At 33.2% G+C, this 13,453-nt stretch overlaps 1 protein-coding gene across 1 annotated transcript; it reads left to right on the forward strand.

Moving 5' to 3' along the window:
• Window positions 1-5,770: 5,770 nt before the first annotated feature.
• LOC123658604 (protein farnesyltransferase/geranylgeranyltransferase type-1 subunit alpha-like) lies at window positions 5,771-12,138 on the forward strand. Its single transcript, XM_045593974.1, has 6 exons — window positions 5,771-6,027; window positions 6,426-6,549; window positions 7,634-7,724; window positions 9,723-9,862; window positions 11,152-11,621; window positions 12,089-12,138. The coding sequence occupies exons 1-6, from the start codon at window positions 5,898-5,900 to the stop codon at window positions 12,136-12,138; spliced, it is 1,005 nt and encodes a 334-aa protein (XP_045449930.1). The 5' UTR covers window positions 5,771-5,897.
• Window positions 12,139-13,453: the final 1,315 nt, after the last annotated feature.

Genomic DNA, 13,453 nt, shown 5'->3' on the forward strand with positions numbered 1-13,453 from the left:
ATTGGTACCTACCCCACCCCAGCCTGCAAAATAATGATATTTGTAATAAAAAAAATACTAATTGATAGATTTTCAATAGCTCAATTCAACTACTTTGTCCTTTTAAATTGTTCACCTTAAATTATTTAATTAAAAATCAATAAGGTCGTTGAAAAAAAAAATTCATTTATCAATACTCTCAACCTTCTATATCGTTTGATGTATACAACATTTTAAATTGCTCAAAGTACTAAAAAAACTGCTCAAGTTGCATTTATAATTGCTCAAGTACAGTTTGGAACAGCTCCACTTTCCTTAATTACTAAATAAATATAAATAGTTTGAATAAATTTAAAAATGCGGATATTTGAATTAAAAAGAAATGATGTATCGATAGATTTTCAATAGCTCAATTCAACTACGTTGTCCTTTAAATTGAGCTATTGAAAATCTATCGATTAGTATTTTTTTTTATTGCGAATATCCCATTGATTTTTATAGATAAATGGAATATCCGCATTTTTTTTTTGTTTCGCGTCATTGTCTGTGCGCATGCGCAGCGCTCACCTGTCTATTATATAGGTAAACGTTATCGTTCTGTTAAAAGCTGACAGATTTTTTTTTTAAGTATTAAAACCTTCCGTGGGCCTTAAGGAACATCAAAAATTAATTAGCCGAAAAAGTAAAGCCATTTTCGAGTTATGCGCTTAGCAACAATCATTTTTATTTATATGGATTTGTCTTTAAATAAAACGTTAAACGTCTTTCTTCTGTCACCACTTCTGAACTGCCTCCGACTCTGGTTCCGACGCCGTCTTCGATTACGATGGACGGAGGTACCGTTTCATCCCTACTCTGTGCTCTCTACAGCCTCTACCAAGTCTCTACTATTACGCAAGTCAGTTCTATTTGTTCTGTGTAGTCATAGAGCAACACGGAGGGGAGTAGCCATTGCGTTTGTTACCGATACAAAACTTTCTGTCATTTTTTGCGGGGGGAAATTACACACATGCACACTTTATCTAATTCCCACACAAAAATAATCGTCTGTCACTACGAAACTCACACATACTAAATTAAAATCACACTTACATTTTCCACACACACATAGATACATTCTGTGTCATTACAGTATAATGACACGGCGCAACTACACGGACAAGTTGCTTACAGCCGTGGTTGTAACAACTGTCGATATGCATTATCGATAAATTCAAGTACTCGGTTAGGGAAATAAGGTTTTTAAAGTGATACAAAGGTAAGATGTTATTATAAAAATAGACTTAATTTATTATATACTAAAAACCAAACATCTTCATGTAAAATAAACGATTATAAAGAGTAAAGATTTGATTGTTTGTTTGTTAGCATTGAATAGGATCCGAAACTACTGGACCGATTTAAAAAATTATTTCACCGTTGAGAAGCTACACTATCCTTGAGCGACATAGGTTATACTATATTTTCAAAAATGTTAGGGATCCTTACTAAAACTCCAATAATGTAACCCAAGAGATAAAAAAATAACCTAAAAAATTCCTTACATTGCGTGCGGTGCAAATACTAATGATAATAGAAATATATAATGTAGTAAGACTTTGTACAACACATAAATAATTATATTTGCTCGCAAACGAAAAAAAAAAAAAATACTGACTTCAATTACATCGCAAAAACAATTACATCTCAAATACACACAAGTAATACAATATACGTAATATATACGCGTTATCAAAGGTTACTCAAAAAGTTTTTATCAGATCTCGATGAAATTTGAACGCGACTAGATGATAAACATCAGCTTTCTATTAAATTAAAAATCATCAAAATCGGTCCGCCCAGTCAAAAGTTCTGAAGTAACATACATAAAAAAATACAGTCGAATTGAGAACCTCCTCCCTTTTTGGAAGTCGGTTAAAAAGTGTCGCGACAGCATATATCTAATTATTATAATTATGTCACAATACGTTTGGTGCAACGTTGTTGTGCCAAACAATGCCAGTCTACAATAAACTGGATGTACCTAAGTGCAATACCAAATTCAAACTGAATATATTTGCCGTACGCGCCTCTATACTGTGGAACAAACTCCCAGAAAGCATTCAAAAGAGTCCTTCTCTTGTTTCCTTCAAACGTAAATTAAAGGAGCACTTTATTTCTTAACTCAATTTACAATCATCTACTTAAAGAATATGTAAGTATATAATTACCTATAATACATGTAATGCATGATAATGCATTTGTATTTATGTGTGTACGTATGTGTATGTATGTATGTAAGTAGTGTGTGTGTATATGTATATGTATGATATCTATATGTATCTATGTAATCGTATGTATTTATACCTGTAAGTATGTAATATATTACAGTTCTTTAGCTATTACGTTATTATATCTTGCACTGTGTTCCCCGCTATATGACACTCTCTCTCATGACCATTGGTTGACTGGAAGAGATCTCTTCTAGATATAAGTCCACCTTTGCCATCAACTTTATGTATAATTTTTCTGTACATTATTTTTAGTGCAATAAAGTATATAATAATTGTTAATTTTCAAAGTTGATAAATCAAAGCTTCATTTCACTACCATGACTAAGGTGAAACATATCTTGATTACCTTGTACATGAGACAAATAAAAACTTACGGGACAAAAACAGTGTGGCGTTAATGTTGGTTTGGTGCCCTCGACTAATCCTTCTATTGTTCGCCAACACTTGAAAGTTAGTGGTATTGATATGATCTGAACAAATTACACTATTTTTTGTAGGCGTCCAGGTCAATCTGTTATTACAATTTTTTTTCCATGTATCCCTTAAATTTGGATTTTTAGAAATCCTGCCAAATTTTTATATAAAACATTATAGTCGAAGTTCACATTAAGTAATTTTAGTAAAATGTATTAATGCGTGTATTATATTTAATTTAATGCAATTTTATTATATAACTATGTTTATTAAAAAAAGCTAGCAATATAATATTTTAAATAAATCAAAATCTCAAAAATGTCTGTCTCCTCTTTTGCTTTTGCCGTTTTTTCGATAACCATCTACAAACAAACCGGTAACAACACTATCGCTCGGCGACAGTGACTTCTCGGAAATGGACTCCGATCAGTCGCTCGACCGATCCGCATATTGTATGAGGGCGAGCGGCCTGTGTTGGTAAACAAATCGAGTCAACACGACCGATAATATTTGTAATTTTTAAGTTTAAAAAAGGTTTAAAAGAAGTATACAAGTAATAATGTGATTAAAAAATACTTACGTATGAAAGGTAACGCCATGTTTTAGTAAATTTGACGTGGCAGATCTTTTTTGCAGCAAAAAATAGAACAATTTGGCATTTTTTGAAGGACGTTGATTCAACGGCGCAATTAGATTTAGTCTAGTAATCAGTGCGGCTGCAACTAGTTTTATTGTACGCATATGGCCATTTGATCTTATACCTTGACAGAGGGGAACGCCTGTACATGGCTACACCCCTCCGTGTTGCTCTTTGTGTGTAGTACGTCATTAATACATTGACAATATTTGACAATTATAATTACAGTTTTTTTATGACAAGTTATGTCAATTGAGGATGAGCGGGAAACTTGAACGCGCGCGATTGTGTTTTTTCTTGCTACTATTAAAATTACTTTAAATATAGTTCAGAACAGGTGTAAAGTGTATATATTTTGTTATTTAGTTTTAGTTTTGTATTTAATTTGTTTTTCTTCTATTTTTGGTAAGTGTATGTAAATACATATTTAGAATGAACGAACCTCCGGACCCGGGTGGCGCGAATGATTTTAATTCACAATGTATTCCGCAACCTAGCCATTTCGTTACTATAGATTACGATGAATCGAGTATGGAAACTAACCACTCTATGACTAAAAAGCCACTTAAGAGATCTCGTCTTCATAAAATTTGTAATAAGAAAAATATTGTAATAAGAAAGTTAGAAAAAACGCGGGAAACCAAAAAGTTGGTTGTCATTGTTCGGAGTCTGAGAAATCAGATGAGACTAATAAAAATGAAAATAATAAAAATGTCCCCGTTTCAGTACCACAATCACAGCTCCAACCTGATAACACTATCTCTAAATATCCCATAGGCAGAAATATTTATAATGAAAATGACGTGTCTCCATATTTAGTTCATGTTCAAAAAATTACAAAAGGTGATAACGATGGAACGATTTTACACCCAATCACATTCGGAGATTTCCTCATGAAAAATAAGTTCTATAATATTATTAATGGCAGCTTGAAAAAGATAGGACGAAACAGAATTTCTGTAGCATTTAATAATTTTAAAGATGCGAACTCATTTTTAAATAATAGCCTGCTTCTTGAAAATGGTTATCACGCTTTTATACCATCTTTTAACGTAATCAGAATCGGTATCGTTAGGGGTGTGCCAATAGAATGGTCCCCAGAAGAAATTATAAAAAATATTTCTACACCTATTGGTTGTGGTAAAGTTGTAAAGGTTAGACGTTTAAATTACAAAACTGTTGTTGAAGGCGCTACTGTGGAAGCCCACACAATCAGTAGTAATTTATTTTGATGACAACCATATGGCAAATAGTAAAGCGTGCCCTGAATTCAATAGGCAAAAATCTATTAAATTACATATGGCTGAACAGTGATGTGTATCATATGCAGAAGCTAATAAAGAGATACCAACGTCATATAAATCTTATTCAGAAGTTAGTAAAGAAGTAAATATTAGCCAAAATCCTAATAAATCATACAAAAAACATTTATATCTAGACCTCGGAATCCTGAGGCTCGTCAAAATATAATAAAAGAATTTTCATTCAATGAATTTGAAAAAAAATTTAACTCTGATAATTGGTATTAACTCTAAAAATGATTTTACCAAAATTTCAGATGTGCTTTCACTATTACAGAGTTATTTACGAAACAACAAAAGTTTACCTTCCATCGTTGCCCCTTTAATACAGTGTATCCTAAATATAATTCAAAATGAATAGTTCCCAGATAATAATACAGTGGAACGCCAGAAGTGTAATTAATAAAAAAAAACGACATAATTTATTTGTTAAATAATTATAAACCTTGTTTATTCTTTATCTCAGAAACTTGGCTTAGGCCAAGTAATAATTTTAGGTTTTGAAATTATAATACAATCAGAGAAAATAGGCTAGATGGTTTTGGCGGTGTAGCCTTTCTCATTGAGAAAAACTTCTCTTTTAATTTAATTAATATTCCTGTACATAGTTCTGAACTTTCTATTTTAGCTATACGTGTACACATCATATATTTTGTGTCTGTATATATTTCTCATATTTCTACTAATATTTTAAACGAAATAAATATGATATATATAAAACTGTATCGGTTTATATTTTTCTTAATAATATAGACATTTAATATATTGTATATGTTTTTTATGTATTTTTTATTTTCCTTTTCATCATAAAATATATTATTTTGTTTCTTCCTATCCTGTTCTGAATCCTGTCATAAATTCCTCTTGTCCGTTATCCACAATTTTTAACCATTTTCCTTAATTCCTGCTCGTCATTGGCAATGCACCATAGCAATGCACCAAAGAGTAAAATAACTTGCTTAAACAGCAATGCACTAACGTGCAGTCCATAAAAAAAAGTTATGTCAATTTGCTTGTTGTCATCTTGTTATATTTTGACATTTGGCAGGCAAAACTGAAAGTGAAAGCCATTAACTTTGTTATTTGTATGATAATTACCGGTACCTACTACCTGTATTTTATCAAATATGAATAAATCCAGATGCAAATAAATTAAGACCGTCAGTCTAGGTAGTGTATATTTACGGCTCACGTAACCTTGTTTTAAATATTAGCAGTTAATAGCTTACTAAATTGATAAAAGCTAAGAAACTAAATAGGTTTCTTAGAATATTCATTTTCAAGAAGAAAATTATGTCGGAAAGCGGAGATACCGAAGTATCTTGGGTTTTCTATAAAGATAGACCCGATTGGAGTGATGTTACACCAGTACCTGAAGACTTCGGTCCGACTCCAGTGGTTGTGATAGCTTACTCCGAAAAATGTAAGTGCTTTTTAGTTGATTAATCTATTCATTTATTAAATAAATTGTACTGTTTTTTTATTTTTTCACCAAAATAGTAAGCCTTATTCATGTAATGAATATTATCAATTAAGAAATATATTTCGTGTCGAACCTGTATTCAACGCATTATTATTTTATATTTATGAAAGTTGGTATTAATACCATGATCTTTGTCATTGCCCATGTGACAGAAAATAACAATGCCGAGATCTTAATATAAATTGAGTCAGCCTTGATATTTTCCAAAGTACTCTTTTTGTTTATAGGGATTGAAGACAATAATTTAGACATTGTCTGTAACATGATCTATGAAAAAATAAAACCCATACATATATTAAGTCATACATGTATATAAGAATTACTACTTTTAATTTCAGTTCAAGATGTATATGATTACTTCAGAGCCGTGTTAAAGTCGAAGGAACTGTCAGAAAGGGCACTACATCTTACTAAGGACGCTCTTGAGCTCAACCCTGCAAACTATACTGTTTGGCAATACAGGTATTATTTTATTTAATTACACATAACTATTGCAATAAAAAACTTACAGCCATTGGACTCAAACTTATAACACTTCTCTTGGCGTTGGGTATTAACTAAAAGACTAGTATTGGCTAAATTTATTAAGATTAAAATGTTACATTATTACGTTATTCACTCTTAAAGAAATTATTTGTCACTATTCATCGTCCCAATTTTTCATCTATGTACCGTTTATTACAAATATTCCTCATGATGTATTGAATTGCAGATTTAGATAGCTGTCGTTATATAAATTTTACCTTTAGTCAGAAAATATTTCAGTAATGAAAGGTCATAATATCCGCCAACCTGCAGTGGAGCACTGCGGTTGATTGAGCTTGAATACATGTAGGTACTGAGGTAGGGCACAGCAGGAATTTCCGGTTCAAAATATGGAGCAGCCCGACTGGGGTAGTACCTCGACCTTACAGAAGATCACAGCAAAATAATACTGTTTTCAAGCAGTATTGTTTCCTGTTGGTGAGTAAGGTGACCAGAGCTCCTGGGGGGATTGGGTCGGTAACGCGCTTGCGATGCTTCTGGTGTTGCAGGCGTCTATAAGCTATGGTAATCGCTTACTATCAGGTGAGCCGTACGCTTGTTTGCCGACCTAGTGACATAAAAAAAAAAGAAAAAAAAGGAAGAGGCCTATTGTAATCGTGATATTATAATATTACCTTGACAATAATATATTTCAATAATACTTTTTTTATTATTTTAAAAATACTATATCAGTTATTAATGTTACAACATACAAATAATATTGCCCTCAAGCAGTGTTGTGATCCTGTTGGTGAGTAAGGTGACCAGAGCTCCTGGGGGGAATTATGGGTAGGGTCGGTAACGTGCTTGCAACGCTTGTGGTGTTACAAGTGTATAGTTATAGGCTACGCTTACCGCCTACTATCAAGTGAGTGGTACGCTTGTGTGTCGATCTAGTTGTATAAAAGATAATACAATACATGTCTTTACCTTTTTTTTATTCATTCCAAATGAATTCTCTTTTACAACATTCTCATTTTATTTATATATTTTTTTTTAATAATAACAATATATTTTTCAGAAGAGATCTGCTTCAAGCGTTAGGCACAGACTTACAGTCGGAATTGGAATATGTTGCTTCTGTTATCAAAGCGTCACCAAAGAATTATCAAGTAAGTTATTATATAAATATAATGCAAAACACAATATTAACTATAAGTTCTGCTATAATTAAATATTTGATTGTGTGAATTTTTTAATTAATCTACATTATTATATTATTTTTTTTTTAACCGACTTCCAAAAAAGGAGGAGGTTCTCAATTCGACTGTATTTTTTTTTTTTTTTTTTTTTTTTTTTATGTATGTTACATCAGAACTTTTGACCAGGTAGACCGATTTCGACAAATTTTGTTTTAATCGAAAGGTGGTGTGTGCCGATTGGTCCCATTTAAATTTATTTGAGATCTAACAACTACTTTTCGAATTATATCTAATAATGCGTTTTTACTTGACGCTTTTTTCGTCGACCTACGTTGTATTATACCACATAACTTTCTACTGGGTGTACCGATTTTGATAATTCTTTTTTTGTTGGAAAGGGGATATCCCTAGTTTGGTACCATGATAAGGAAACCAGGATCTGATGATGGGATCCCAGAGAAATCGAGAGAAACTCTTGAAAATCCGCAATAACTTTTTACTGGGTGTATCGATTTTGATAATTTTTACTTTAATCGAAAGCTGATGTTTATCATGTGGTCACATATAAATTTTATCGAGATCTGATAACTACTTTTTGATTAATCTTTGATAACGCGTATTTACTTGACATTATTTTCGTCACCTTACGTTGTATTATACCTCATAACTTTTTACTGGGTGCACCGATTTTGACGTTTCTTATATAAATTAAAAGCTACTATTCGTCACGTGGTCCCATTCAAATTTAATTGAGATTTGATTCGTAATTTGTGAGTTATATCTAATATTGCGTATTTACTTGACGGTTTTTTCGTCACCCTACGTTGTATTATACGTTATATCTTTTTACTGGGTGCACTGATTTTGATCTTTTTTGTATAAATCAAAAGCTAATACTTGTCATGTCGTCCGTTTTAAATATGATTGAGATATAATGAGCAATTTTTGAGTAATCTTTGATGACACGTATTTACATGACGATGTTAAGACGACTGTGGTCATGTTCAATACTTTGCCACAACGCCATCTATCAAAATGTAATGAAATTACTTCGTTCACTATCGATCAAATTACAATATTCCACTAGAGTAGAGAGTAGCAGTTTATTCGTTATAAATATATTTGAGCTTTTAATTTTTGAGTTATCGCTAATACTGGGTATTTACTTGGCTATTTTACGTCGACCAACGTTATATTAACCTCATTACTATTTTACTGGGTGGACCGATATCGATGATTCTTTTTTTAATCGATAGGTGGTGCTTGTCATGTGGTCCCATTTAAATATAATTGAGATTTGACTCGAACTTTTTGAGCTATATCTGATATGGCGTATTTACTTGACTGTTTTTGGAGTTTTCTCCTTAAGAATCTATTTTCATTTAAGGCCCCGGAATGAAAAAATTGAACAGTAAAATCTACTGAACGAATGACCTTGTTAGAGATGGCGTTCAGACGTTTTCTAATAACGCAATTAGGTTCCGATAGATGGCGTTATTGCATTCATTTATTTACAATTTGATATAGTAATAATATATTTCTTAGACTAGTAAGCCTTTTTGTGTCTATTTAGACAGTTGATCTGAAGGGGTAAACTCCAGTCGTGCATCGGAGCTGTGTGAAAACATGAACATTACATATTTTTAATAAAAAAGACATAAACCGTAATTCAATATAAATCCGCTTCAACTAAAAAACCCGCCGTAATAAGCGATGTCAGCGCTTCGCGCGAATCGACGACGGGCCTTTTGAAACTTCTGCCTACAATCGCTAACAAAATGTTAGAAATAACAGTAGAACATTATATAATTCTACAATTGTTATGTCGCGTTATATGGAATACGAACAAAGTATTACTATTTTTTCGTCGATCTACGTTGTATTACTCTTCGATGTAATTGAAGTCGGTTTTTTTTTCGTTTGCGAGCAAACACAATTATTAGTTAATTAAAATAATACATTTTATAGGTATGGAATCACAGGAGAGTTTTAATCGAATGGCTACAAGATCCTTCGTTGGAGCTAGAAGTTACTGGTAATGCTCTACAACAAGATCCTAAGAACTATCACGCCTGGCAACATAGACAATGGGCTATCAAGACATTCGGGTGTGTCTTCATCAATGCAATCACTAGATAACAATAATCGTACACAATTTACTATAACATAAATGTTTTATCAATTAAAATTCACAATATAAATAGTAATTTGGCGTAAAACGTATCATGTACAAACAGTTATTTTAGAATTTTAAATGTGTACTGTTACATAATTGAGCATACAAATAGAGCATAAAATACTGAACGTTATACACAGAATGACATGATAGGAAATAAGAAAACTGAAAACAAAAGGATTAAAAGCATACATATGTTTCGTAGTTCTGTTTTGAATAATTATCGCATTCGCCTTCAGCCTGTAATATCCCACTATTGGGCATAGTTGTTTATCTCCATGTAGGAGTGGGATTGGAGCTTAATCCACCACGCTGCTTCACTGAGGGTTGGCAAATATGTATTCTATCAATAGCAATCGCTATCAGGTATTTATGATAACAACATCGACCGACAGTTTAACATGCTCTCCGCGAAACTCTGGGGAGACCCACGAGGACAGACATGCAAACCACTAAGAAATATTTGTACAAATACACATATCATTATTTTTGGCGACTACTTGCATCACTACAACAGAGAATAGTTTATAGTATCTTCAAAAATTTAGTTACGGCTTATCAAAACGGTTCTTATAGAATGGTAAAACTAAATAAGATAGTTTTTAATTAATTTTGATACAGAATGTGTCTTTGGAGTTATAAAAATAACATATTTTAAATCATGTACTCTTTGCTTGGGGGTCTTGGTTGTCATAGATGATGTTTGGTTTGGGCTATCTTTTTTTGTAACAAAACTAGGTCGGCAAACAAGCATAGGGCTCACCTGATGGTAAACGATTACCGTAGCTTATAGCCTGCAACGCCAGAAGAATCACAAACGCGTTGTCGACCCTATCCCCAATCCCCCAGGAGCTCTAGTCGCCTTAATCAACACGGGAACACAACATTGCTTAAAAGCAGTATTATTTTGCTGTGATCTTCTGTAAGGTCGAGGTACTTCCCCAATCAGACTGCTCCGGATTTTGAGCAGGATACTTTCTGCCGTGCCCTGCCTCGTTAAATCTTCAGTGAATCTTTATCTGCAGTATTAGTTACTTAGTCCCTGTTTCTCCATTTGTCACAGTTTCGAGTATTTCGCTCACACTTCACGAAAGCAATTAAAAATTGAAAAACTCATATAATCCTTTAAAAAATTATGATTTTTTAATTTTATTACCAATATTCCTCTTTTATACTCCAATTAGTATTTCTTATTTAAAATATATTTCTTTTATATTTCAGACTCTTCGATAAGGAGATGGATTTTGTTGAACATTTGATCAATGAAGACGTTCGCAACAATTCTGCGTGGAACCAGCGCTACTTCGTTATGAATAATCACGTCGGCTGGTCAGACTTTAACGTTCAGCGGGAAATCTGTTACGCTTTGGAAAAGATTAAGCTCGTGAAGAATAATGAAAGCGCTTGGAACTATTTACGAGGTGTCCTGCTCCATGATAAGTTGGGAGTCAGTGGAAATGCAGTTGTGACATCGTTTTGTGAAGATCTTTATAACACTAGTTGTCGTTCCCCATACTTGCTTGCATTCATTATAGATATTTGTGAAGAAAGTCTTAGAAAGGGAAACGCCAGCAGTCTGTATAACAGTGAGAGGGCGATAGACCTTTGTCAAGAGCTCGCCACCAAATATGACAAAATCAGATCAAAATACTGGAACTTTTTTAGTCAAAAAATTAAAATTTTACAAAATAATATGAAAAATTATCAGGAAAATAACATTGTTTAATAATTTTACTGAACATTATGAAGTATGACAAATTAATTTGAAAAAGGTCTTAAATGAGCATTGACTACTGTATCTTCAATAAAGATATTGAAATGTTTCTTTCGGTATGATTCTGCACTAGCATTGTACAGTTGTATAATGGCATAACAACAAACAACACAATTGTTATAGATTTTTATATAAATTTTGTAGTTGGCTACAACTATATCACTATATATACTTAGAACAGGGTGTTCCTCAGCCACCCTTGCAAAGGGAGGATCCTCCGACCAGACGTGTGTTGTGTCTGGTGAGCTACTGCCCCAACGGCAGTGTTGCCGTTAGGACAATTTAGTTTGTGGCTACATCAAAGAAAAAAGTTGCCAGTTTTGTAAATAAATCACTTTCGAAATTCCGCTAGAAGTGGCTAAAGTGTGACTTTTCCAATTACAGAGAATAATGTGACTCAGTGGAGCACAATGCTAAATTGTGCTGATGCTTAATTGGAACTTGAATTCGTTTTGAAATACACCTAAAAAACTACGACGACTTTACTTTACTTTGAATTACTAATTATATATACCAGCTGAGCCCCGCGGTTTCACCCGCTTTAATTTAAAAAAAAGCGAATGCGTAAACAATAACAACATTGCGCTCCGTTTGACATTTTGACATGAGTAGTATTAACGTTATGTAAAACAAATTAGGCTCAACAGCAATAGCAGTACGGTCCATTTTCATTCGATCGAACCTAAATTACGTTAAAGATAAACATTCATTCGGGAATCCCCCTGTCATAATGAGGACATTATTGGTGCTGCCTAAAATTAACTATGTATTTTAGTTTGGTAGTATTGGTACCGTATGGTGGTGGTAAGTATTAGTCGGTGGACTTTTTATAGTAATAAAAATATGTATGCAGTAAAAATCTGAAAAGCAGCCAGAAGTAGCTAGATTTATTTCGGTGGCTAAAATGGATTGTTTTTTGGCTAAAACCGTTGAAAATCCGCTAGATCTAGCCACAAAATGGCTAAAACGGCAACACTGCCCAACGGTTGTCGGGTTCTTGTATATATTGTTCAATCGCTCTGATAACTTTGATGTCAGTTTTTAAGTTCACAGATAGATGTCGCTACGATTGAGAAAAATCTGAACACAACGGAGATTGGAGGTGTAGCTTAAAGTTTCCCATTTTTACCCTTAATTCCATTCATTCTCTAATCAACTAAGCATTTGTGGATCTTCTGGTGTTACAATTATAATTTTTTACTGGCGATAATCAACACGCAGTGCAATTTAATTTATAATACTTTATTTTTTTCCAAATAAAAAGATTTAAATTTGTTACAAAGCGCTTCAGCCTGTAATATCCCACTACTGGGCATAGGCCTCTTTCCCCATGTAGGAGAAGGATCAGAGCTTAATCCACCACGCTGCTCCAATGCGGGTTGGCGGATATATTCCTTACTATGAGTAACGATCGCTATCAGGTGTACATGATAACAACCGGGACCGACGGCTTAACGTGCTCTCCGAGGCACGGTGGGGAGACCCACAAAGACTGCTGTTATAAAGCAATTTCACAGTAATTATATTTAGGATGCCTCTGCCGGCGTACTAGGAAAACCTGTGTTTAATGTGATATTCTTTATTGTACACCAAAATACAAGCAATTTCCTTAATTTCCTGCGAAAACGGTGACACGGTCACACGGTATTTGCGAAGTGCAAATATGAACCGTATCTATACAGAAACTTTGGAAGTGCTTGAGCTTGTTTAAATTGTTTGTATAAATTGTTTTTTAATGTATATATTGTT

This window comes from Melitaea cinxia, chromosome 12 (assembly GCF_905220565.1).
Source record: "Melitaea cinxia chromosome 12, ilMelCinx1.1, whole genome shotgun sequence".
NCBI lineage: Eukaryota > Metazoa > Arthropoda > Insecta > Lepidoptera > Nymphalidae > Melitaea > Melitaea cinxia.